The sequence below is a fragment of the Numenius arquata genome, chromosome 20 (genome assembly GCF_964106895.1).
Source record: "Numenius arquata chromosome 20, bNumArq3.hap1.1, whole genome shotgun sequence".
NCBI lineage: Eukaryota > Metazoa > Chordata > Aves > Charadriiformes > Scolopacidae > Numenius > Numenius arquata.
Window position 1 is genome coordinate 4,457,394 of NC_133595.1, and position 26,410 is coordinate 4,483,803.

The 26,410-nt window shown below is 39.8% G+C and overlaps 1 protein-coding gene across 2 annotated transcripts in view; it reads right to left on the reverse strand.

The window, feature by feature from the left end:
- KIF1B (kinesin family member 1B) overlaps positions 1-26,410 on the reverse strand; it is a 90,302-nt gene that overhangs the window by 16,898 nt on the left and 46,994 nt on the right. The window contains exons 23-33 of one of the 2 annotated variants that reach the window (XM_074161427.1): positions 14,413-14,506; positions 13,479-13,627; positions 12,708-12,886; positions 11,559-11,696; positions 10,561-10,809; positions 5,011-5,129; positions 3,128-3,213; positions 2,850-2,979; positions 2,191-2,350; positions 1,506-1,596; positions 803-921 (exon numbers count right to left, since the gene is read on the reverse strand). In XM_074161427.1, coding sequence (XP_074017528.1) covers positions 803-921; positions 1,506-1,596; positions 2,191-2,350; positions 2,850-2,979; positions 3,128-3,213; positions 5,011-5,129; positions 10,561-10,809; positions 11,559-11,696; positions 12,708-12,886; positions 13,479-13,627; positions 14,413-14,506 — 1,514 coding nt within the window. Of the gene's footprint in view, positions 1-802; positions 922-1,505; positions 1,597-2,190; positions 2,351-2,849; positions 2,980-3,127; positions 3,214-5,010; positions 5,130-10,560; positions 10,810-11,558; positions 11,697-12,707; positions 12,887-13,478; positions 13,628-14,412; positions 14,507-17,830; positions 23,001-26,410 lie in introns of those variants that run through there. The other variant, XM_074161428.1, reaches the window with a different exon arrangement.

Consider the following 26,410-nt stretch of genomic DNA (forward strand, 5'->3'; position numbering starts at 1 on the left):
AAGTGGACTCAGCACACTTCTCAGACTAACCTATGTCCTTTTTCTATTCTAACTTAATCCTAGCTGTCAGTAAAAAAGAATAAATAAATTTATGATTTCCAACTGCTCTACCCCCATTCTGCACTGAAGATTTAGGCAGGTAACAGGCATTTCCTAGAATAACTAAAGGGAAAGGAACAAGCCTCAGCTGGCATATCCTCTTAAAACCAGCACATGCTTCCTCTTTGCAGCTGCTGCCTCCAAGCAGGAGGGTGAACCAGGCCGAGAGTCCAGACAACAGGCTCTTCCTATAGCTATGAAGATGACAAAAACGACTAGGGGTCCTTTCCCCCCATACCAAAAATTCAAATGCTCAGCAACTTTGCCACTAGTACGTCAAAAGGTTGAGAGCCTTTTGTTTTCCTTCTATTCTCGGTTTCTTCTTTTGTCATCCCACCTTTATGCATGAGGCCACTTGCCCTGAGGGAACTCTGCATCTTGGAGCACTGATCTCAGAACCCACTGGAGATCACCACTGAAGTTCTGACTACAATGTTCTACCACCACAGTGTTTGTAGGGTGGATGCAGCTGTATTGGCAAAGCAGCTTCCCACGTTTGAGATGGCCGAACAATTCCATCACTCGCTAACAAAACATACTACACTGGGTAAAGAGGCCTCTGCCAGTGCTCTCACCTCCGTTAGGAATCCAACTCGTGAGGGATTGGCTGTATAATTTCAGGAGTATGAAAAAACACTGCCTGAACTGCAGAGCGAACCTGAGCGCGACCACAAAGCCTTTCTGCCAGAATAGAGACCAATACCTGTTGAGATCCTGTCCTTGCAGATGGAGAGGATGCTGCTGATAATGTCCAAAGACTTCAAACACAATAGGCTTTGTTTTGATGTACTCCACAAATGATTCCGTCACTTCCACAGCAATCTATTAGGCAAAGTAAGGGAAGAAAATGAGACATACAAAAAGGAAGTCTTCTAAGTCTGAATTCTAGGAGTCTGTATTTTTCATACAGTTTAGTATCACTCACAGTAAAAGCAACTGCATTCCTTTTTGGTTTAGGCATTAATTTCACTCTCCACTAAAGGAGAAAATGAAAGTCTCAACATCAGGCACTTTAAGTAGAAGAGGAAGTACATGTAACCAAAGGATTACACCGTTCATAAAAATAGACATATTCAGTTCATCTGAGATCATGAGCGCTGCTATTCACAAATATTTTATTTCCTGAATTCTAGACTGCTTTCATTGAACATCCTGGAAAGGAAACAGAGAATTCAAGGGCAGGAAGTAGAGGTGAAACAGAAGAGTTAAATCTGCCACACAGAATCATTCCATATTTTGTTCTCCATTGGGGATTACATCATTCACCTCATCACTCCTCCTACTGTCTATTCTTAACAATTCCCTTTGCCCCCCTTTCCCATATACCTCAGGAGTTTAACAAGAAGGAAACACACAACTCCCAGTGCTAATCCAGGCACTGACTATGCATGGAGAGTTTTACTTACATTCTGAACATGATAAAAGCCAAGGGGAGTCCCTCGACCATTGTTTTTCAGCGGTTCTGTTGAGAAAGCTTCATCATGCCGATGTAAAAAGCTTTAAAACAAACAAGCAACAAACCAAAAATAAACCACCACAGAACAGTTCAGTGAAGATTGCTGTGCTGTGAACTCGACACCGAAATGAAACCCAAAAATTTATTCTGCTAGAACTTTACAGGGAATTGAGTGATGGCCTAAAGCTAGGAATACCCTAGTCTTTGGGACTACAATTCCTGTGCTTACTTTGTGTCTTTATTACTCCCATTTTTCATTCTCTTTCTTAAGAAACTAAGTCAAAGAAAATTTTCACTGGAGAGCTACCGAGATACTTAAGGCTGACATAGCTTTCAGTACAATTGAGCATATGTGCAATCTAATACCAAATTTTTCACATTAAAAGCCATTATCAAGCAAAAACTTAAGATATCTATAACTAGATCCTTTCTGCAAATCTTTATTCCTTAACACCATACTCACACAAAGCAGGTACTGCTGGTAAAAGGAATCCCAGTAACTGGCAAGGTGTTTTTCTGTGCTATACCACACTGCCACTGACTGGAAAAGCTCTCAATCAAACCCTCCATCGCCCATTATTATTTTCACCCTCTGTCAAATTCATTACCTGATGTAAATAAGGATAAATTCTTACTTGAACTGGCAGAATATATCTGCATATTCAGGAAGGATGCCGCTGGCCTGTAGCACCGTCACACGGAAGGTAAACACACTGCCCAGTTTCAAGTGATCACCAATTTCCTCAGTGAATCCTTCCATAGTCATCTTTCCGTCCAAAGTGGCTGACTTCAAGTCTTAGGGAGACACAAACATCCCACATGAAATCACTTTGCTTTTGGGCTTTTTTTCTCCTTTCTTAAAATATTCATTCAGGCATCAGTTTAGTCCCATCACACTTTTTTAGTTTTCATAGAATCATAGAATCATTCAGGTTGGAGAAGACCCTTGGGATCATCGAGTCCAACCATCAACCCCACTCTACAAAGTTCTATCTAAGCGACTCAAACACATGCAGGGATGGTGACTCAACCACCTCCCTGGGCAGCCTATTATTATTTCTTTTGAGCCCAAATTATTTGCTGATAATCAAAAGTTCCAAATACCTGGGAACAGTTTTTTTCTGCACAGTTCTTCAAGTGAATAACTCCAGCATCTATCATACGCAACCCATCGGTTACACCGCTCCCTACTTTTCATATTCTTGAAGGACACTCAGAACCCCTTTCTACCATGACTGAAAGTGTCCCACATTTCCCTTAAGCTCTCCAAAACTACTACATATTTCCGGCTCACCTAGCTCATTCGTTCTGTTGATCTCCTCTGGAGGAGTGGTAACCTCCGAATTCTGTCCTTGTCCTTCCACAATTCTTAATTCTTCCAACGACAGTCCAGACCGAGTCATTGCAACTGAAGAAAAATCATTCTGAAAAAATAAATGAAGTTGTATGTAACAGATTCCTGCGGCTTCTGGATTTCCCATCCCTTTCTTCCCCCACATTACTTATTCTTTATGTAGAAGCACAAACTACTGCACTCAAAGAAATTTAGCTCAATTTTCAAAGAGTTGTTACCTTATCAAAATATTCATTGTCGAATGAAATTTTAGCTGTGCCAGACTGTCGAATACCAGATCCATAGTCTGGGGCTTCTTCATCAGCTGAAAAACAGGGGGAAAAAAATGAGGAGGAGGAAAAGGAAAAACCCACAGAGTTACCTAAATGGAAATTCTGATTACAATGGGAACCAGTCCATAAAGCGGAAGAGTTCCAGTCATCCAGTAACAGATTAGAATGTGTTGAAAAAAATCATAGCAGAAATCTATCCATCATGAACTCAGGTGTGGAAAAACAAGACAAGCTATGAAGTTGCATCACAAATACACTTTAGAGAATTTTGAATGCAAAACAAATTCAGTACTCATTTTAAGTATTTATTTACTTCTGATTACTATAGCTGAGGTGAATTAACATACCATGATACAAGGACCCACATGGGAATGTATACTTACATTGATTTAAACTGGTATGTAAAATTCTGTAGCCATAAACTAAAGCAGTCCCACTAGCACAGCTTCACACGTACCCGCTGTAAGTCTGAAAGGCGGTTCTGTCCATACAATCTGTCCATTTAACCTCCTCCTCTTTGTGGAGTAACAACAATGAGACCTGGTTAAGCACCAGGTATTTTTTCCACAATAAATGCATGTTTGCAGGAGAAATCCCAACATCCGGAATGTGCTCTGAAACTTTGCTTAGGGACCAAATAATGCCATGGCCCTTTTTCAAGGGATGTGTCCAGTTCAATTTCTATTAGTCGTGGTATTCTTTTTATTTGTATGGATAACAGAATATTTACTTGGAAATGTTCGGTCAATGCTAAGGAAACCAAAGCAAGCTAGAAATGAGACTTTTGTACACATTAAAATAGATTTTATTTTCACTTGCTGGTTTAGTCCCTGCCAGAGTAATTCTTACACATCTTCAGGCTCTGAGATTTCATTATACGTTCCCATGGAGAGCGGAGCTTCCAGGGTTACCCTACCTAAACAATAAAGAGAAGCTGGCAGTCAGCCACTGCTAGAAAGGACAAATGATGGGAAGTATCTGTGCTCTCACCAGCATGGATAAGATGTGGCTAACTACCAACAGCAAAACTCGACTAGCTCACCCCACACTGGAAAAGTATAAAGTATTAGCAGCTGACTAACGGACAGCAGTTAAGCTCTGGCACACATACAGGACCAGTTCAAAACTGGCTGAAGCAGTTCCCATCCCCGTACATCTATCCTTCTCTTCTGAAAAGCTGATAATACTTGGTGATCAAACAGTATGTTAAAGCAGCTTCTAAGTCTCAGCACGTTTTAGTGAAGCAATGAAATGGAAAACTGCTGCTGATTTCTGTTTATAATATGCTGACAAGCGTCAGTTCAGGAACTTCTTCACATGCTATTCAGCCAGAGAACAGAGGAGCACATTTCTGGGCATCATTTAAAAAGGATTGTTTGAGAAGAGCAAACATGTGGTACTTTTCTGCAAGTCATCACAACTACTGAACTTGCATAAACCTTTGTCCACTCTTTATACTGGGAGCCCGAAAGAAAACCTTTGCTTTATTTTTAGTTTTTAGACTTACTGACACTAGTTAACCCTTCCACTGTCTTAAAAAGCACTGTAGCATTAGTTGCCAAGTATAAACTTCAGTGGTCAACACCAGCATTCTAAAAGCTTCTGATCAGTAGTCGTATTTCAAGATTTATTCATGCTTGATCCATATGATTCACAGCAATGAAAAAACTTCAAAAGCAAGTTAACAATAAAAAACAAGTGTTCTTTGCAACACTAAAAACACTAAACCAAATCAACACTCAGATTTTATTTGTTTGTTTGTTTTTTAAAGCTGCAGCTATTCATAGTGTACCAGAGAGTTGCAATACAAAGCTCTCGGGGTGTCTCACCTGCTATAGCTTGAACTGCTACTCGCAGAAATCCTCGCACTTCTCCTTTCTCGCTAACAACAGCTACTCTGTGAATAAGAGGCACCGGGTACAGCAGATTGCTCAGGTATACAAACGCTCTGGAAGGAAAGAAAACACAAACAGCATTAGGCAATCATCTGCAAACCCAGACTGCAGTAATCGGTTGGGTAACGGGACATTCAAATCTTCAGACAGTCTACTTTAGTCCTTCTATTAGACCTGCGCTGTGGCCGTGTATCCATATTGTCCACACAGGGCTCTTCGGCAGTGTCAAAGCTACGGGAAGCTACAAAATGCTCTAAATCAGAGTATATTGGAGACACAGGGCTTGTATTAGTGAGTTACAAAACACATGAAGGAGACGATTTAAGATGATGGCTTTCTAAAAGGTAATTTTAGAGGCACTACAGTGGTAAACGGAGCTGTTAGCAAGATGGTAGAAGTCTGCTACAGAACTACTGATTATCAAGAATTGTTGAGTTTTCCACTCCATGAGTGTAGTCTGAAGTGAGAAATGAAAAGGGAATTGATCTACTGTGTTCACGCAGCCTCAACTATTGTACTGAACATATGAAAACACTCTTCAAAACAGATTGACTGAATGTTTTCTCTTTTATATGTACATTTGATAACACTGCATACAGAGTAATCAGAAATCCCCAATAAACCTTAAGTCATCTCTTAGGTTTCTTGGAAGATTCACTGAGTGTACGGATAGTGGAAGACTGATAGTCTTTGCAGCTAAATATATTTAGGAGTAATATATTTGTTTCTTTAACAAAAAAAATAAAACAACAAACAAAAAACCCACAAAGGATGAATCACCACAACAGTACTTGAGACTAATTGTGTAGAAATTACAGTTTACAATAGGAAAAGCAGCATTAAGGCCCAGTACCGGATGATCCTGCCATACACTAACTTTTAAAGTTACATACAAGCAGGGTCTATTTTGGAACAATAAAGTTCACAAATTTTATTGTACAGATCTTGAATCAAAGGTTAGACTAATGTTATTATTCTATTTTTCGGCAACAAATTGCAAAAGTTCTTTGAACACCAGACACTTCAGTGTGATTAGCTTGAGCAAAACTCCAAATGTTGAGAAGCCTGACAAGTCAGGTAAAGAACGGCTCTCAACAAGGGGTAAAAAATGGAAGGCTTGAATTATTGAGTGAACTGTTTCAAAGTTCCTAAGAATACTGAGATGATATAGAAGTTTAACCAATAGTTTTACCAGTGATTAGATTTAAAGTGACTAACAAATTATGTATGGAATTATTATGAATTTATGCATATTAAATTATACCAAATATCAGTCATTTGTTTAACTGGATTCCCTTCTTGCAGTCCCTTTTACTAGACTTTATTATGAAAGTAGAATTCCTCAAATTTGTAACTTATTGTTTAACATTCCTAGGGAAAGTCCTGCAGGACAAAAGAGGACTGAGAGAGAAATAAAGACGTTCATTGCCTCTGTCAGGAGCCATCAGCTGCAGAGTTTGTTCTGTGAACACAGCGAGGCTGATCCGACCTCAGCTCCCTGTGCCCCAGCTAAGGACCAAGGTTAGGGAAGGGAAGTGTTTCTCCGTGGGTTCACGGGCCCGTTCCCAGAACGAATGAATTCTCTTGAAATGACAAGGGAGTCAAACAGGTGTCAGTTGAGAACCAAAGACACACACAAAAAAAAAAAGCTACTAAAAACTAAAGTGGTGACAAAATGCAATAGAGAAGAGAATGATTAATAAGGCTATAAAAGTACCAAAACAAAAACTGAAGAAAACCATACAACAAAAAAAACAACTGCAACATAACACTTGACTAAGATTAGGATCTAATTCCTTTTCAGTCTGCTCCAAAGTGAGGTAAGCACTGATAACGCAGGGGAAGGGAGAAGAGACTAAATTTAAAGTAACAAAACGGGAAGTTGTGTTGATTTTTTTTCTTTTCTAAGAAAACATTTTCATTTTTAGCTTGGAAATTTCAGGTGGCGCTCATTTGAGAAAGCAGCATCCCACCATACAGGACAACAGTCCCCCACACTAGCAAACTGGAATCGTTCACTTGGACCGGACGAGGGATGGAGTTCAGGAAGGTATGTAGTTATATGCTCAACACAAAAAACACACACAGTTTGAAAACCACATTTTAAGCTAAGGAGAACGGACATTTTCCCCCCACCAGAATCTAAATAGCCTTAAATTGATATGTACACAGCAAGAGACAGTTTCAGTAACTAGTAGAGGCAGTCATTACAGAAGCCTTCCTACTTCGATTCAAACTAGTGGAAAGTGAAAGCATTAACTGCATGAAAAATAAAAAAATATTTTCATTAGCACGGCTGAAGTTCTGAAGCTGCTGTTCAACATATGACAGCCAAAGCATTCAGCTTTATGAGCAACTACAATTTTGTCACCTCAGCAAAGTGTCAATCGCAAAGAAAAAGTATTTATCTTCCTTAACTTCCTTCCATCCAGTCACCTCGCTCACTGGAATCATTTCAACTTAGAGAAAGAAAAGGAAATAACGCAAAATGTTTTAAGCTTCCTGTTTGGTGACAGAAATGCTGGATCTCTTCTGTAGGATGCAGAGCAATAGCACATTTGCTGTAGGCAGAAAAGAGCTGGTTTTGCAGCAATGCTGCCTTCCAGCACCATTCCATCTGCTTCGTCACAACACAGCACCAAGTCAGGAGTGGATGAAATGTTAAGGTTCTCCTCCTCCTCCTCCTCCTCCTCTCCCCGCATCCGGGAGCGCTCCCACTCCCCAAAGAGCCCATACGCAAGTGTCCCCCTGCACCTTAGCCCAGCAGACTGAAAGAGGGGGAGCTGGATTAGCAGAAAGATTGGTGAGGTAAAATGGCATACTCACAACAAAACGAGAAATGAAATCTAACAAACACAAGTTGTTTTTTAAAAAAAATGAAAACAAAACCAACAGAACTCAGAATGATGATGGATATTTTTTAAACACACACATCAATTTGAGATTTAAATAAAATATCCCATAGTCCTCTCCCACCACCCTTAAAAACACAGCAAATGCTTGGTGTGTCACACCATTCCACGGAATCAGCCTTAAAGACAACCCAGCATGCCAGAAGAGATGGCTAAAGGGACCAGCTCTTTTTTTCCTTTTCTTTAATAGATATAGTATAAATAAAAGACAGTCACAGCACAGAGAAAGAAAAAAAAAAAAAAAATACTCTGATGTCCAAGGAGTTGGGTAACTACATGATCAGCTTCTCCTCCTCTCTCTCCTTCGTGACCTGGACTTGTTATTGCTGATGATCCCCTCAAAAAATATTATTTTAGTTTTGTCCTACGCATTCCACAACGTATAAACCAGTCCACAGTTAAAATCGTTAAAGAATTTTGGGGTTTTTATAAATTGAACACTACCTTGTGCTCAAGACAATATCTATGTAGATGGATGCGCCCTCTGATATTGTGATTCCCACTGAGTTCCACAAAAGTGGAATTCACACGCTGGAAGAGACTGAGGAATCCAAACAGTTTCTACTCAGTGGCGCTGAACAGTCCAACAGCTTTCTGCTGACAGAATCAGCACAATAGAACAGAACAGGAATAGAAACAGAACAGAATGGAAACCAACGACTGGGATAAAGTCATTCAGCTCTCTGCTGGGAGATAATACAAACTAAGTTTCACTCCTCAATACACTTTACAACCCAAATAGAGCTCCTCAATACGTGCAGCTCTCGTGTACCCTTAACTGCTGCAGCTCCACGTCTGGCTACAGACAGAGCTCAGTATTCTTTTTAATACATGGAAACGGGAAGCAAGTTGTGTAATTGCCAGGAAGCACAACTGTTTTCATTATACACTGTATTTGCTCAGCTTGTGTTGTGCTTCCTGAAGAGTTTGTGAAATGAAGATGAATAGCTCAACTTTTTCCCAAGCACTGAAGGTCCCGCTCTGAAAGAACAGGCACAACAGGAGAACACGCCGAGTTTGCCAGCGCGGGTACAAGAAAGCAGCCCTTGCCATCGCAGACTGCGCAGGGATGCTTTAACCAGCTGACAACCACTGCCAAGCCAGTTAAGGTGGCTCTCCCAGACTGACTCTGGGGGATCAGATTAACCTGAAAGAATTAAATTTTGTAACCCACATTATCAGACATGGCACACAAGAGCATGAATTCACAGAGATCAAAGAGAACTCATGCAGTTTCTTGCATCTTTAGTAACTGCAATTTTTGTTTCAAAGACTGGATCGAGGAAGTTCCAAGTTTGATCACAGTCTGTAAACAGGTTCACTAAAGACAAAGAATGGGGTTAGACAATACAGCTAAACGGATCTAAAGGCTTGATAAAAGACCAACAAACTCAGTCCCTCATTTTCCCAAACAGTGCAATCAAGTTTCCTGCATTTGAGGAATCTACAGAAAGATCCCGCCTTCCTGACCATGAATCCTTCCCCTGCTTAGTCACGGAAAAGGAGAGCGAAGCTCTGGTCCCTTCTTTGTTCCTCCCTTCCGCCGGTCACGGAGTCTGACCCCCTCTTTTGCACAAGGCCTATGGTGACCCCCTCCCGTACTGTTCTAACAAGCAGACTGGCTCAGAGCGATCAAATATACAAAAAAAAAATAGGATAACTGGGGGAGTGGGAGCAGAAGAGAGGGGAACTAAGTCACTAAGTAAAACCCTCCTGTTTCTTGTCATGAGTTACGTGTTTGAGCAAGACTCTCTCTGAAGAAACAGTGCAAAGTACTACATTTTTAACGCCACTTGCTCTCCTTATGGTCTACACCACAGCCTGGGGTCTGATGATGCCTTAATCATATCTTGGCAAAAATCAATAATACTCTAAAATACATTAAACTTGTTTCAGAAATTCAATCATAGTGCATGGGGAAAGTGCTGATAAACACCACCAGCCAGTGAATTTTAATGATAATGCCCTTTCACTACCTTCCCTTACGTGCTACCCAAAGTCATACACGATCTAAGAAGACAAATCATCTCAAAGAACGCTCTTTTCCTCATCCAGAAAGGGACATTCTTCTTTCTCCTCATGTCAACTTTTCTCTTCAGACAGAGAGGATGTTAGATGAGTTTTCAAAAAAATGGATTTACTGGATTGGACTTAAAGACTTTCCACCATACTCTGAGACTCTCTTCTCTGGGAGAAAATTACATGCTACAATACTATCTTAGTGATCTTGCAATGGCTAAAGAGAGCACTCTTATAAATAATGCTTAGATACTGTACATAAGCAAACCCACGCTCATTCTATGTTGTGACAGTTATCTAGAAATAGAAATACATTTACTCACATTGTCACATCTAAGGGTTATTTTCTCAATTACTGTTTAGGTCTTCATGGCTTCTGACATGGGAACTTAAAACTTAACGTTAAATTACACTCATTCTCTGGCAATTCCAATTTATGCATAAAAGTATTTTGGCTGGCTTGACAGCTATTCAGTGCAGCATGAGGCAAAGCCACTGCAGCCTACAGCAAGAGCTGGTCCCTTTTGGCCATTCTCAGAGTAACCTCACCAACCTTCCCACTAAAATGAACCAAGGGGATCGGTCGTAAAACGGGTCGCGCCCATCATTGAAGAGGTCTGATCCCTCCTCAGTTCCAACGTCGGAGCCAGTATCATCCACAAAGGCCTCATCATCAAAGTCCTCCATCTCATCCTGCTGTTCATCAGCCAGTTCAGTGATGTCGGAGTCAGCCGTGGAGAAAGTGGGGGAGGGCGTGCGATCAGCAAGACGCTCATTCACGCAGCCATGGAAAATGGGGGAGCTAGATATCAGTTAACGGAATACCAATTAACAGAGTGAGGGGAAAGAAGAATGCTTCATTTAACAGCCGTCTGTTGCCATCAGCACAGAGACCACCTGAACAACAAGCAAAGGCTTCAAACCATGTGGACTGCAATGAAACGTAAGGGAAGGGACTGCTAACCAAGTCAGGAAAAAGAGCATCCTTGAACTGAGCAGAAAGCAAATGAAAAATTAATATAAACATGGCCGAACATACAGATCTTGAGAGCACATCCATTTAAGAGAGCTACAATTCTTATTTCCAACACAAAGCAATTTTGTAAATCAAAATACTGTAAAGGTGCAGCCGACATCAGGATGTATTAAAGAATCCCATCAGATATTAGGTATTCCCATAGGGTATAACCAAACTATTTGAACTACATATGTAAGGCAGGCCCTGGGCCACTTCTCCCCTCAGTTTCCAATGTTCATATTCTTCAGTGACTTTAGATAGAACTTGGCTAACTACATTTTTTTTTTTAAAATGAACTTATAACTTACTAAAGGTTCAGTCAAATCAGATTCTACAAGGTTACACCAGAACCGGCAACATTCTAAAGAGCATTTTCTGCTCTTCGCTATATTTTAAGTCTATCAGAAGTCCCTGAAAATAGCACACAACTAACACTAGTGGCCACACAGTTTAGAACCACTCTCAAAGTCAAAGTTCATCCAGAACTGACAGGAGTTACCGGTGTACCAGCAGCTGAGATTATTGTCACCTACCTTCCAACAAGCTTGAACCAATGAAAGCGATCGTAAAAGGGGTCGCTGCCTGTCATCGTGCTTTCACCCTCATCCTGTGTATTCGATGCCATCTCCCCGGCTCTGTCATACATCTCACGCATCAGGTCCAACCTCTGCCTGCAAAGAAGAAAGCAGGATTAAAAAAATATTAATAGAGAGCAAATAAAAAGCGGGGAACACAAAGTGGGGTGCGCCGACTTCACCTGTACCAAATTACACGCAGAACGGGAGAATGAAGAACAGGGAGACTGTACCACTAAGTTCGGTACTAATTCCCTGACGTGTTAGGGATCCTGGGAGAAATTTTGCAGGCTAAGCCCACTAAGCATGAGGCAAGGTCACTGCAGAAGCTTATGTAAATCTTGGGTTTCGTTCAAACTTCTAAATATTTCTCTTTCGCATCTAATTCTGGCATATTTTTTGCTTCTTTTTTTTTGCATCAGACATTGCTGAGTAATTCAGGCAGTTTTTTGCATTCCACTCCAGAAATTTTGGCATTTTGATTCAAAAATGAACTGGTTCCATTATAGATTTTCAATTATTCATTTATTTTATTGAAGAAAACAAGTGTTTTGCATCACAAGATCCTTTGTCTGGAAGTCATTAGTGGAAAAAAAAAGTTCTTCAGTCAGTATTTAGAGAATGGGGAAAAGACAAATGTCTTTTGCCTATTTGCAAGAATATCATTAAAATAATTCAGATTGCAGTTAGAATTTGTGTACCTGCCATAGAAATAGAATCTTCTCTATTTAAACTTTTTATTATAAATTACGCCTTGTACTGCTAAGTTATATAAAAGCAGGCGGTAAGGAAACTTTTGCAGTGAAAGGAACGTGAAAAAAATTAATGCAGAGAGATGAGCGGTGATGAGCCTTATTAGATTTAAAAAAATAAAATCTAACCTCAAGTTAAAAAATTAATTGTGGAGGTGAGGTAAGACTTTGGAGAACAAATGCACTTGTTTAAAGAATCTAGAAAGCTGGTATTTAAAACATATCACGCTGTCTGGAAAGTTGGCATTTGGGAGGACACAGAGAAATAACAAGTACAGCAGGGAACAAACAGCAAGGGGTGAAATATTTCTGTGAAGCTCCTTCAGGAAGTTTGTTGTCTGTAATATTTACATACTTGAGTTTTTCTAAGGACCAGTAATGCGTTGCTCCATTCTTCAGATCCTGGACTTCCACAGCTACCACTGTACGGGGGAAAGGCCTGTTGTCCCGCGTCTTCTCCAACTCAGTGGGCAAAAGCTCTGGTGGCAGTGGTGAGTAGAGGGTGTCTGTCAGCAGCACAAACTGAAACTGCACCTGCATGGAAAAAGAAAACTTACTTTAGTTCTGAGAAGTCACAACATCAGTATCACAAAGGGCAGCTTTGGACAGAGACCTAACCTAAGGCAATGTAGGAAGCCAGTTTGACTTTCATCTCTGTAAACAGATTCAGGGGTTTTTTTACGTCACTTTTTTTTGGTCTCACGTTGGCATAAAGCATATTTTTCAGCTGAGTACAGATACCTTGCCTTTATTGTCACAGCTAGCAGAGGTCTGGAAAACTATAAACCTAGCACACCCTGCAGCACCCACTTCTCTTTGAAAGATGAACTACCATATGAAGATAAAAGCAAAAAGGAAGAGACAGGGCCCTGGAGCAATGTCCGTGTACATGTGTTTACAATATTGACAGGAACAGCATAAGGGAAATGAAGAAAAGGAGAATATATCAACCACATTTACAGGGGTTGTTCTGAATCAGAGACTTGTGATTTTCTGAACCCTTTTAAAGCTCAAAGCCCAAACTAAAAAGTAGGAGACATAACTTTAAAGACTACAAGTAACTCTGAGTGTTCAAAACAGGATTGTACAGTCAGAAAATTCAAAAAGCTACTCTGCGTGTCCCTACCTTTTTCTTTAACTCTACACTGATTGCATTGGCTTCTTTTAGATACACTGCATTTCCCCAGAGCTGGTCCCTCAGTGAAGTAAACTGGTGAAATTTCCACTTCCTGAAAGCCCATTGCGCGAGTTCATACTCATGCCGTGTCCAGGGCACTGGGAAGAACAAAGAAACAGAGAAATAAAACACTGCGGCTGCTTCTCTAAACCATCACGCGCAGTACCTAACACTACTGCTGACTGCGGCATCAAGTTCTCAACACCTTTTCTGGAAGAGAAAAACAGAAAACAAAACCCTGCCTTTTTATTATTTGGGGAGGAAAAACTGGATTCAAACTTCCTCACCACTAGCAACGGAGAGATAATGATCGAGTAAGGAGATCTGGAACAGAGAAAACAGAACAAATACCACTGCTATTATTTTAAACTAGTTAACAATTATCAAAGCCAAATGCTGAAACAGTGGAATGAACCCAAGTGTTATGGGAATAATGAACTCTATCTACTGTCCAGAAATGGAGTTACACAGACATGTCACAGCATGAATTCTAAGAATTCCTACCAAGGAGAAAAATGACATTTCAAAATCAAAACAAGGAAACAAAGGCAACAGTATTATTTTGGTTTAAGCCATCTGAACTCTGTTAGTGCCAAGAAGAGAGAGATTCCTTCAATTCAAGACCACCAAATCAAACCTTGTAGTTAAACTAATCTAGTTTGCGCGTCAAATTAAATTTGAGGATGTATTTCTACTGTTTACGTGGCACTTATTCTACGAGTAGGTATTTTGCATCTTTATGCTGTGAAGATTAGAGATCGAGAAGTTACGAAGTGTTTCGCAGCTTTCCAAAGCGAGTTTTCTATCGATTGCAAGAGATACTGTAGCAACTGCTCTTTTAGGCTTGGCTAATACCCACATCGGTTTTAGCTTCAAAACTCACCTTCTTCTTCCTCTTCCTCCTCCTCTGTTGTTTCGGCTGCCAGGGACCGTGTCTCTACCTGCTTCTGCAAGGCTTGCAGCTTACTCTCATAGTCCTGCGGGGAGAGAGGAGATACCGTGTAGGAGGACGGACAGAAGCAAGGAGAACAGTTCAGAGAGACTAACACCTCAGATGGAATGACAGACACAGAGAACAAATACGTAAGGACGTTTCCATTAATGCTCAGGGGTCACATACCAACATCTATTGGTTTAGTACAATCTGCCCTTGAAAAGAGAGAAGACAGAGGCCAAAACAATTCATAGAATAGTTTGGGTTGGGAGGGACCTTTAAGATATTAGTGTTGCTTTTCAAAATCATCAGATATACATGCTCATAGGATCCGTAAGAGGGAAAGGTTTAGCTTTTTCTTTTTTTGCTCAAGACTGAAAAAAGGGGTTTTTTTGGGGAACCTGCTTCCTGCTTTCAGGTAGGTAAGAAAGAGGTAGAAATAGAGAAAAGTACAGAAATAAATTTAAAATGGGAGGGTTATTCACCTTCATTTTCTCAAACAGAAGGATTAACAGCATCACTGATTTGCCTTTTGATACAAAAAAAAATCATTTCAGGTTTTAGGGGAAAAAAAAATACACACTGTGTTTTCAATTAGCTTTTCCTCCTGGGATGCAAGTATCACTCTCTCACATGTGTATTTAGTGTCAGAAGACAACAAAAATACCACCGCCCTGGTACGTGGGCAGAGAAGTCTGTGCAGAGGTTTCCCCACAAGAAGCACTTCAGCAATACCTTCTGGTGTAAGAGCATTTTCCTCCTGTTCAGCATAGTCACGCCTTGAAATAAATGCTAGTAATACTTAATGACCCTTTTATTATTGCTGGTAAAACAAATACAAATTCAAGATATCTAGAACAGACACAGTCACTGTGTTCCTCGTCTCAGGTCCTACCTCCCGACTGGATTTTATTTTTTGCAGATAATCCTTTGGCATGTATTACACACATTGAACTGGCTTCTCAAGATTTTTATACAAGAATTACAACAATTCACTAAGAGCATTCCAGAGTTCTTAAGGAGAATTCTTGAAGCCACTCATCTTGTATTCCTACCTTCTCTCTTCCAGTTCCAAATCATAAAATTCTTCTCCAATGCCCTGCGTGCGGTAATGCATTCTAAATCTAACAGCTGTAGAAGGAAAGCTTTACACTTTCCTCCTATCCTATTTAACCATCCCACCTCAGCAGCTGCATTACTTTGTTATCATACAGCAAGTATAGTTCTTAACACTGCCACAATGTGATTACGTTAAATTTAAGCCAAGTTCAGTCAGAAAGACCTTTAGATGGCATTTGGAAAGGAGATAAACCTGAAGCATGTTCTTTAAGTTTGTAAATCATATTTCCTGGAGGTGGCATTAAAAAACTTTAGTTGTGCTCTTAGAAATTGCAGAATTTTCAATACCATGAATTCAATACCCATGACCCTTAGGGAGAGGAAACTGAACTATTAAAGATACGTGGTCTTTGTATGAGGGCTGTGTTTTAATTTTCTAATTTTCTCTTGAACTTTTATTTGGCTAAAACGCTCCCTCTTCTTCGTGTCTGCTCCATTCACTCTAAGATGGCTCCATACTTACAGTGCAAGTAAACCTTAGCCCAGCAGCAAAAGAACTACAGACCAAAAAAAGTACATCCTTTCTTTTGATATTCCTTCTAAAATTCCTAATGAGTCATCAAAAAAACTATTCTAAACTCGTCAAGAAGTTTCAGGCTTATCTACAGATCCGAAATACCCAGCTTACTCTTAAAAATTCATTAACATAAAGGCACTCTCTGAACTTTTTTCCCCCCTCATCCATGTAGATTATGCTTTTACATTTGAAACCAAGATAAAACTGGCCAGATGCGAACTGACAGAAACAAGTTCCTCTTACTTGCAAGGAAGGGCAAAATAATTTATTTTCCTGTAGTCTGAAGTAGGTAATCTGAGAATGTCATTTTGAGTGGCTAGATTGTAGATATGAAAAGCTCTTCAAGTAGCATTTAAGTAGAATCTTTGATCAGATTCTGTTGGAGAAACTGAAAAGCTGCAGAGGCAACGGTCAAAAATCAGGGACATTCCACTGTGAAAATTCTGCTTCCAGCATGAACAAACCCAGGCACATTAAACACATTCAAAGACAAAGACCTGCTTCTTGTCTTCTCTATTTTCAGACTTGTGAGCCAAGTGTGTGTATCTTCTGTACATTTAAATACCTAGATAAATAAATGCTTAATATAAGCATTTTTTAATTGACTCCACACTAATAAACATTACTTTGAAAACTAAGTAAAAGAACTGACATTTGTTTTCCCATAATGAAAAAAAGAAACAGGTACCATTCCCCTGAGCAGAAAAACAGGACTAAGGTTGCCTCCTGGAACTTGATACTACAGTAGTATTTAAAAATAATTGGTGCTGAGCAACAGCTGAAGGATGAATTTCGGGTTGGTTGGCACAGAAGGTGCACTGACTGCCCTGCAAAGGGCTTGGTTTGCTCTACTGAGAGATTGGTCAGGTCTCCAGGTAAACATTTCCAAATCTGATTAGTGATAATACACACGTAATTGTTAGTACCGATGTACAGGTGCCTCAGCTGATAGAAAAGAAAAAACCCTGCACCTCGAAGCTGCCCTGAAGGTCCATGCCCCAGCCTCCCTGGAACCCACTGCATATTGTTCTACAGCTTCAAACTGGTTGAAATCATTAGCTCCACCAAGGTGGAGAAAGGGAAGGCAAAGTTTCTTTTGCCCAGGGGCATGGAAATATCTAAAGCCACAACAATCATAGATTTTTCTGAAAACAGAAAAAAAGAAAAAAAAAAGTAATCATACACTGAGACTAGGCCAAGCTTTTTAAGACCAGACTGGACCAGCTTTTTCACACTGTGCCATAACAACTCACATTCTTTGGATCTACGTGATGTCTGCAAAGGTACTGTAGTGTACACTCCCTCCTGTATTTCATGCATATAAAAAAAATCAGTTTCTTTTGTCTTCAGTGAGAGAATAAATAGAGAACAGTCCGCTCTGTCTTTTCTTCCAGAATTTACATGATCAGCATGCAAGATGGTACCATGGGACAGCCCTGAAGAGGAGTATGGCTTGTAATTCCCTTGCCCTATAAAAAGCTCTTTTTTTTAAAAAAAAAAAAAAAAAAAAAAAAGCTCTATGTGACAGCAGACATACATTTGTGCAGGCTGCTTTTCACACAACAGCAGCAAAATCAGGGTGGACAGACTTACAAGAATCACACTGAGGAACAATTAAAGAAACCTTTTTAACTCTGCTGAAACAATACCAACCCCAAGACAAAAAAATAAAATCAGGACAGGCCTGTAATCAAGTTTCATTTCCATTTCACTGAGACAAGTCTGACACTTACAAGAGTATTCCATAGTTTATTGAAAGAGCACTTGTTACAATACAAACCAGTTCTGCTTTTCACAAGGCAGATGCTTGCTCTTAAAACAATCCAAAACTTGTTTTTTCTTAAACAGTGGACAGATCTGAAAATCCCATTTAATTCAAAGGCAGCTCACTGCTTTACAGTACAAATGGGTACAACAGCATAGATTTCTCATGTCGCAGCTCCTGAAGTGGTTCAATGGGAAGTATCCAAGTCAAATTTCAACATATAAAGGATAAAGAACAAGTTTCAACATATAAAGGATAAAGGACAAACAGTGAGGGAGATATTGGAACTATGCTGAATGTACTGATAAAAACAGCATCCTCCAATTTGACGGATCCCTAAATTCAGATTGCTTGAGAAAGGATGTTGAAGTCAATCAGAGGAGCGTTAGTGGCATGCGTTTTCCCCTACCCCCCCCAAATCCACATGTCCCTAGTGAATCCTAGAGGATATTTAAGAACTCATCACTAAGGCACAGGTGGATACAAGCCAGCTGTCAAAGCACGCAGCACATCAGCACTTAGCAATGGCAATTAAGCTTATTAAACCAGCACTGCTATCACGGATGCCACGTTTCCATCAACCTGAAAGCCTTTTCACACAGTCTCCTACAGAAGCAGCTGTGTCACTGCTCATTCACTCTATTAACACAGAATTTGGAGTGAGGGGTGTGCGTATTTCTCAGTAATGCAAGGAGATCCACAAGTTCTCACATTGCTTCTCTTATCAGATGAGGCACTGCGCTGTAATTAATATTCAAATCTTCAAGTGGATAATTTTTTTTTTTTATAGGACTTTTTTTTCCAAGTTTCATTTCTATAATATCCTCCTAAAAGCCAGGAAAAAAACCTGCTTCCTCTGAGCAGACGACTCCTTTTTGGCCTTGACTATCCTTTTTCTTTTTTGTCAAAACATACAACAAGAAGAGAATAAGGAGGGTTGTTTTTCTAGTGGGGTAAAGACAGACTGACGGCAACTTATTGTTCCTCATCATCACCCCCACCCAGGCATATACGGATATTTCTTCTCAGATTTTTAAGCTGAAATAAATTGGCAAAAACTTTTTAGTGTCTAGCGTTAAAATATCAAGTAGTGGGAGTTTTTAATCTCACGTCAGTACGTGTAGTTGCATGGACTTCAAAATTCCTCCCTGTTCAATCACGTGGGGATTTCACGCGGTGATTGAACACGTGTTGAGCCACAATCCTCAACAGAAATGGGACATAAGAGAAAATTGCTCTGGTCTTCTCTCATGCCCTGTCCCGTGCAGACTAACTCTGCCCGGCTCACCTATTCCTACAAAATCGGGAGGATTTTCCCGAGGATTCATTTTTATGAGAGTCCAAGCCTTTTTGAGGATATGAAAGAACTCATTACTCTCCACATGCACAAAACCAAAGTGCAAGGCACTGCTAAAACAAGATTCTAAAATAAAGGCAACAGCAAAATATTATTTGCAGCCCAAAACTCATTTTGCAATTCTGACTCAAGCTCAAAAGAAAAGTATCACCCATCTACAAGGCTTCTTTTCTTTAAGAATCAAGGCATTTTTGGACATGATGCTTTATTTCCTTCATTCAAGTAGGCCAAAGCATGAGACAAATGCAAGATACAAAGCCATATTTGGACACAAAATTAAACCTGCCATAAAAAAAAAAAAATAATAAAATAAATGTCCCAAGCGATGGGACCAGCTCATTCTTTCAAGACAGTTCGAGGACTGACTTTGTAGTTCCTATATCAGAGGGCCAGTATCCCATCAGTAATACGTGTGCAGAGACTGAAGAGTTGACAGTTAATTAACTGATATGTAGATGGTGCACGGCTGCCACTTAGTGAGCGTTGCAACCGGCTCCTACACCTTGCACAGTTCGGGGGGGACACGGGAAATAGTACAGGAAACAAAACCGAGATGGAAAGTAAGCTTGAGGCACTTCCTACTCCTCTACAGCTATGCTGAAACACGCAGAAGTAACCGTTACCGGGAGGGCTCGTATTTTATCCAAAAATAACCAACCTCAAGTAAATTAAGGAAATTTGTGCAAAACAGCACAAATCGTTTAACTCTACAGATACACTGCAAAGTGGACCTATCTTACCAAATGTGGCACAGTAGCCTATTTTGTTTTTAAATTCCTATTCAAGTTACATTTAAAAGCAAAATAAGTCCTGAAAAACTTTAGATTGGCTTATACTTAAGTCTGCAGATTTTCAGAACTATACACAATTTTATCTTGTGCTTTAAGAAACTCAGAAAGTGTATAATTAAAATTGGAAGTCTCCAATTGAGATAAATCCCCAAGTTCATAAAGCCTATTCCTTAAAAAACAGTTTTTCTGTAATTTGTTTGAAAAAAAAAATCTGAAGTAGGGATTGCAAGTATTTGCTTTACAGCAAATCACCTGCAAGTGCAGACCTCTTCAGATCAAAATAGATATTTAAAATTTTCACTTGCATTTTGAGTGTGGGGAGAAGGAAAACTAATCTTATTTTCTCCTAAAAGTGACTTTCTCCTTTATTAAACAAGTCTTGAAAAGGGGTTTAATCCAAGACCAGAGGCACTATCATGAGGTATCACATTCAGATGAAACGGTTCAATTCTCCTGTCTTTGAGGAGAATTCAGCCTATTCAAAGTAGTGATCTATAAATCTTCCTAAGAATACCTATTTCAAGAACTATTCTCAGACTCATGCCCGAGAGAGCTGAAAACATAAAATAAGAATAATTAGCTTTTTAAGGCTTCTTCCTGCACCGGAGTGTTGAAAAATCCTAGTTCCTTTCCACAATCTCTGTATAATAATTAAAAATGATTATATTTAGAGATACAATGGGAATTAGAAAAAGCTTATTTCCAAAGTATTGCTTTAGCAATATATATATATTCTGACATAAAATTCCATTCAGGCAGGTTTAACTGTCACAGCAATTTCATACCAATAATTACGAACTTAAGCAGAAGGAGAAAAGACATCTCCTACTCAAGGAGCAGGACTGTTGTGACCCAATAGCTCTTCTGAATTTTCCTATTAAAAAAGCCACATATCTTGTCAGCCAACACCTTTTGGTTTATAGATTATTATTGCTATTAATAATTTCGGTTACGAGTGGAAAATACCGTTCTGAAGAGCCAGATCAATTTAAAAAACAGATGGTCAGTTCCTTATTGCTAAGAAAAAGGTCACAAGAAACATTCAACGCTATAAACTAAATTCCTCTTTTGATTGTCTACATAAAACACAGGAGGAAGGTAGCACTTTGTGAGTTCCAGACATTATTTTCAGCATTAGAAAAATACTTCAAGACACACAAAAAAACCCTGGTAAATGAGCTAGCAGGGAAGTTCTCCTCTCCTCATCCCTCCCTCCAAGTCTTCTACTCTATGAAAAAAGTTCTTACAATTTTTCAGAATGTTCTTCCAATCAATGTCGTTACAACTGCAACAAAAGTCACATGCAAATGGAACGGGCTGAAGGGCCAGTACCTTGTGGTTTTATGTCGAATTACTCAAGTTCTACCTGGCCAAACAAAACCCCAAGACTTACGGCAAAGCCAATTCTGGCTGTTTCTTAACGCTAAGCCAGAATTGCCCCTGCTTCCCTCCTCCCCCAGGCTACTCTTGGCCAACTAATCATACTGTAGTTTCTCTGCCCGCTTTGAGGTTAGGTGCTGAGAATTGGCGCCTCATCCGTGGGGGCGTCACAAACTGGTTATAGTGGTTAAGCCGGTCAGTCTGTTTTGGGTGGGAGTTAGTTGTATTGCCTTCTGCACTGCCTCCGTTGCTGTGATTGCAGTAAGGTTGTCGGTGCTGGTGGATGTGGCGTTTTTGCTGGAAAGTTTGGAGGTCGGGATTCTGCTGCCCGCTGAATGAGTGTAATGATTCAGATGAGCCCGATGTCTGACGCCGCAGGCTTTTCTGAGAGCCATTATTGAGAGAATTGCTTCTCCAGCGCAACTGAGGCGACGGCTGCTGCTGGCTGCTTGGCTGTGGCTGCGTGTTTAACTGCTGCCTGTTAATTTGGATATTATCTTGATTCCTCTGGGGGCCATAAAGATTCCACAGCTGCTGAGGGTCTTTAGAAGTGGCTCTACTTTCTTTCTCTTTGTTTTCATCTTTGTTCTTATCATCTTCTTTTGGAATTCTAACCTCAATAACTTCATCCTCTGTGATAATGATGTGGGTGCCCGGGCTCCATGAGTTCCTGTGTTTGGGATTGCTTTTGAAAGGGAAGCGGGGCTTGCGATTTTCAGGTGGAATAAATCGGTGAGGCATATTTTGTCGACGAAGCTGTTTCGCTATTTCCTGCTGCTGCAGATTTTTAAATCGAATCTGTTCTTGCCTCATCCAACGTAATCGCCCACGTCTGAACGCTGGATCACCTGCCATTAACTGAGAAACACGCTCCTCTTTAGCAAGATCATCATTCTCGCTTCTTTTTAAGTCATCTGTGGGCTTCTTGTCCACATCCACCACACCGGCAGAGTTTGGAGACTTAGAGTTAGCTACGGTTGACTGAGCTTTATCTGGAGAACCTATGAGAGGTAAAACCTTCTCCATTTTTAGCATCTTATTTCTTAGAACTTTTATCTCTTCATCCTTCATGTTGTTCTGCTTCTTCACTTCTTGCAAAATATCTTCCAATTTGTCTATATGCACCTTAAGGTCATCCACATCAGTGATTCCTTTACCATTGGCCATGACATCTTCAATTTTCTCGTCTCCAACTCCTACCGTATCCCAGACGTCACGAGCAACAGCTCGCCACGATTCACGCTCATTTGGATCTTTTTTCCCATACATGGCACAAAGCTCTTTCATTTTAACAATGGCCAGAGCCTCAATCTCCTGCCTAGTGTGCCTGAAGTCATTGAGCGCTACCTCATAGCATATCTCTTTCACAGCCTGAATCTTTAAGTCTGAGATGGTAACCCATTTGGAGTCTTTGCTAAGGCGTCGACGTTGGGGTATCTGGTACATTTTAATTGGCTCTCGTTTCTTCCCACTGCTGGGGAGGCCACACTTTTTTACAATGGTTTGGAGCTTGCTGGGGGGCAGCTTCTCTCTCAGGGAAGTGATCAGTCTCCAACTCTCCTCACACGATCTCTTGTCCGAATCATCCCCACTATCAGAGTCTGCATCCTTTGGAAAAACAAAAATCAAGAAGTGGCCCCAAAATAACCAAAATTAAAATTGTAAGAAAATGGAAAAGCTAAACAAGAAGTAGCAGGCAAAGAAAACTAAATCAAAAATCAAAATAGAACAAGTGATAAGGAAGTCCCTGAAGACTGAGTGTTAGGACATTAAAATGTATCTTCAAGAGTCATGGACTGTCAAAATTGGAGCTCTTCACTTAATTAAGATTAACATTATATTTAAAAGTCTTGTCATCTCAAAATAGCAGGTAATCTAAACTCTTCCCTCCCAATTCCTTCCAGAATCTTTAAATAGATCAAGTAAAACCAAGTTCCTGATTAAAAAAAAATATTTAAAACCAAGTGTAAACTGCACTTCACACATGCTACAAAGACATGCAAATCCCCGCCACACACATTTGCCTTGGTGACTGCTGTTGCTTCTTTCAGCAAATCCTCCCCAGGTAGGTGAACACAACAGCCATAGGAGATGTCACGAGCAGCCAGAGTAAGTTGGGTTAACACTGGTTAGTAACGTTGCACGTGGTTGCAGGGATGCTCAAGTTTAGAATCCACTTCACTACAACAGCAGCCAGAGAAGTGTTAGACGATAAGAAAAAATGAAACAGAAGCAGCCAAAAGGTTCAATGTTAAAAGGACCGTAAGTGCCACTATGACAGGTGAAGACAGTGGTTCATACTCCAAGACTTGCTACAAGCTAAAAGATATCCAGAATCAAAGTTTCAGAGTTGGGTTGTGGTTTGTTTGTTGTCTTTTTTTTTTTCCCATTTGTCACCTTGTTGCTTAGTTTAAAGGAAAAGAACATTAACAGTCTTGTCTGTCCGAAGTATGAGTTTCAGAAGAATGTAGCAGTAATAACTTTTTTTTTTTAAATTGTTTTAATACGAATTCTCTATTTGATATCCTTGATTTATCCTCTTCTCAAACCCTAGAGCCTGGAGCTTCCACACACTTGCTAAGAGTTATGCGTGTTTTGCTTCTTCATTACAAGTTTTCCACCTTTTGCTAAATGATTTTTAATAAGCAGTGCTTCAGGTTTCCATATGCTAGGAATGTCTGTTCAGGTATTCTGCCACCAGAAGTTAAGGATATCCATCATTGCTTACTGCAACCAGGAATTAAAGTCGGACTACTTTTCTTTAACGGATTACTAAGTTAAGACATCTCTTTACCAAACAAAGAGTCCTACGTATCCAAACATCTTCAATAAAACACAGAGGTTCATTAGAGACCGACTGCTATCTAACATCCCTATTTTTCACGTAGAGAATTACAATACATGAAAAATCAGCAATAAAAACAGCCAAAGGAAACCCTGGTCTTTGACTCCGAACCACAGGTTCCCAGACTTAAGACTTCGGGTAGAAGACCACGAAGAATGGGGAATACAACATAATTTGTTTCGGGAATGATGAGAGGGAGAGAAAGAAATCCTGTTCTGCCCTACGGTCAGCAAGCTCTATAGCCTACAATTCACATTATTTGAGCTTCTTGTGACCTTATGTATTTTTAATGTTTATGAATAGCACTAGAGAATCAACTTCTCCGAATTTAGGTCAAAATATAAGCAAAACACTGGTTTAGAAACACAACATAAACCCTTTTTATGAATTTACAGCCGACAAAATTTGTGGCCTAAGGAAACAGCATCTAAGAAACTGCATATTGCAGTGGAAACAAAAGATGCCCTGGAGGAAGACACTGTACAATCTACACATTCAAGGTTACGTCCGGAAAGGCAAAACACGAACTACTCAAACATTAAGTCACAAGTTCCACAGGATTATTCTTATAGGTTACAAAATTACCATATTACTACTTATGGGTAAAGCATGTCTTGCGTAGAAAAAGCTGATTAAGAGACACTACGTGGTCATCGCCCTGTGTGCGCTCAGGTTAACCAGACCAATTAATAGAGGTATGTACCCACGTTCTAATAGCAAGTGGTCACTGCAAAGGCATTATGACCAAGAAAACCAAGAAGATAATTTTAGCTCTACTAAACACATTTTCACATTCAATTTGTAAAATGGAGAACGATTATTTCTATTCCCTAGTACTACTAGCAAGACAAATTATATATATTAGTTGTAAATTTGGGGGGATAAGAGCTATTTATCTTTTTTGTATGACACATCTAACAAAATACCCAAATTGGTTGGAATCTCAGCACAAAACCAAAACAATCTGGTAAAAGGATCAGCCAGCTTCTTATAGCCAACATCATACTCCAATTTAGAGCAAGAAGAGTATTTATATTTCAGTATCAGTCTTACATAGCAGTAAATTAGAGAACCTGATATTGCAGCTGGATATCGCAGCAATGTAAATACTTTTAAGGTACACAAGCTGAAATGCATTCCCAGATTTCCCAATCATTATTCAGCTACTGTTGTGTGAATGCATTACTCCTGTCCATTCCAGACTCTGCATACGGTGACCCACAAATGACAAGATGCATCAAGAAGTTTTCCTGTCATCTGAAACAGTCTTATTAAGCGTTGGGATAAGCAGGATACTGCTTAACAGACCATGATCTCATTTGGTGTGATCCCTTACAACTAGGAAAGGCGTCCTTCAGGAATTACATTGGTGATGCCTGTAGGATCGTCTTCCACCTTTGTCCACTAATTGAAACCAGCAAAACCAAAACAAGCTTGAAGAAATTAGCGGCTTTATTACAGTATTAAACAACCCACTATCTAAAGAACTTTCCCTTAATCTTAAGTACATGGGGAAACAAATTCCCTTCACCACACTTTTATAAATGCAGCCTTATTTGAAGTAGCTCCCCAGACAGCCAATTCTCACGTCTTTAATTCATACAATAGCTTGTGCCTGTCAGCTAAAATTTAAGGGAGGGAATTCCATTACTTGCATCTCCTTTGACAGGTAGCTGAAACTTACTCTATACTCAAACTATTTTTATTTTCATATTGAGCTGATTTTTGCCGTACTACTTCCAGCTACACTAATTTTAACTATAAAATTGCAGAGATGAGACATGACATTAGTCACATTTAACTTCCTTTCTGAATTAAGTGTTGCTTTGATTCAAAGTCTGCAGCCACTCCTCTCCATCCAAGAAATTAGTCCCTTGTGATGAAATAATTAGAGGTGCAGAAGTCTTTTAAGTGTATAATATAAAGTTTAAAAAATGATGTAGCTTCTACCTATGGAAGCCACAGTGCTTTGCTTCATTCTGGTTTTGGGAGAAGGGGAAGAACTTTACAGTTTAAAACCCAGCATGCTTTTAACCCGCAGTTTTCAGTGGTCTCAAACGAATACTACAAACAAATGAATCACAAATTTGAAACTTATTAGAATTCAGGCACAACTCCAATTGCATTCTGGCCAAAGGACAAGCCAATGTAGTTAAAGCAGAAGCAGGAGACT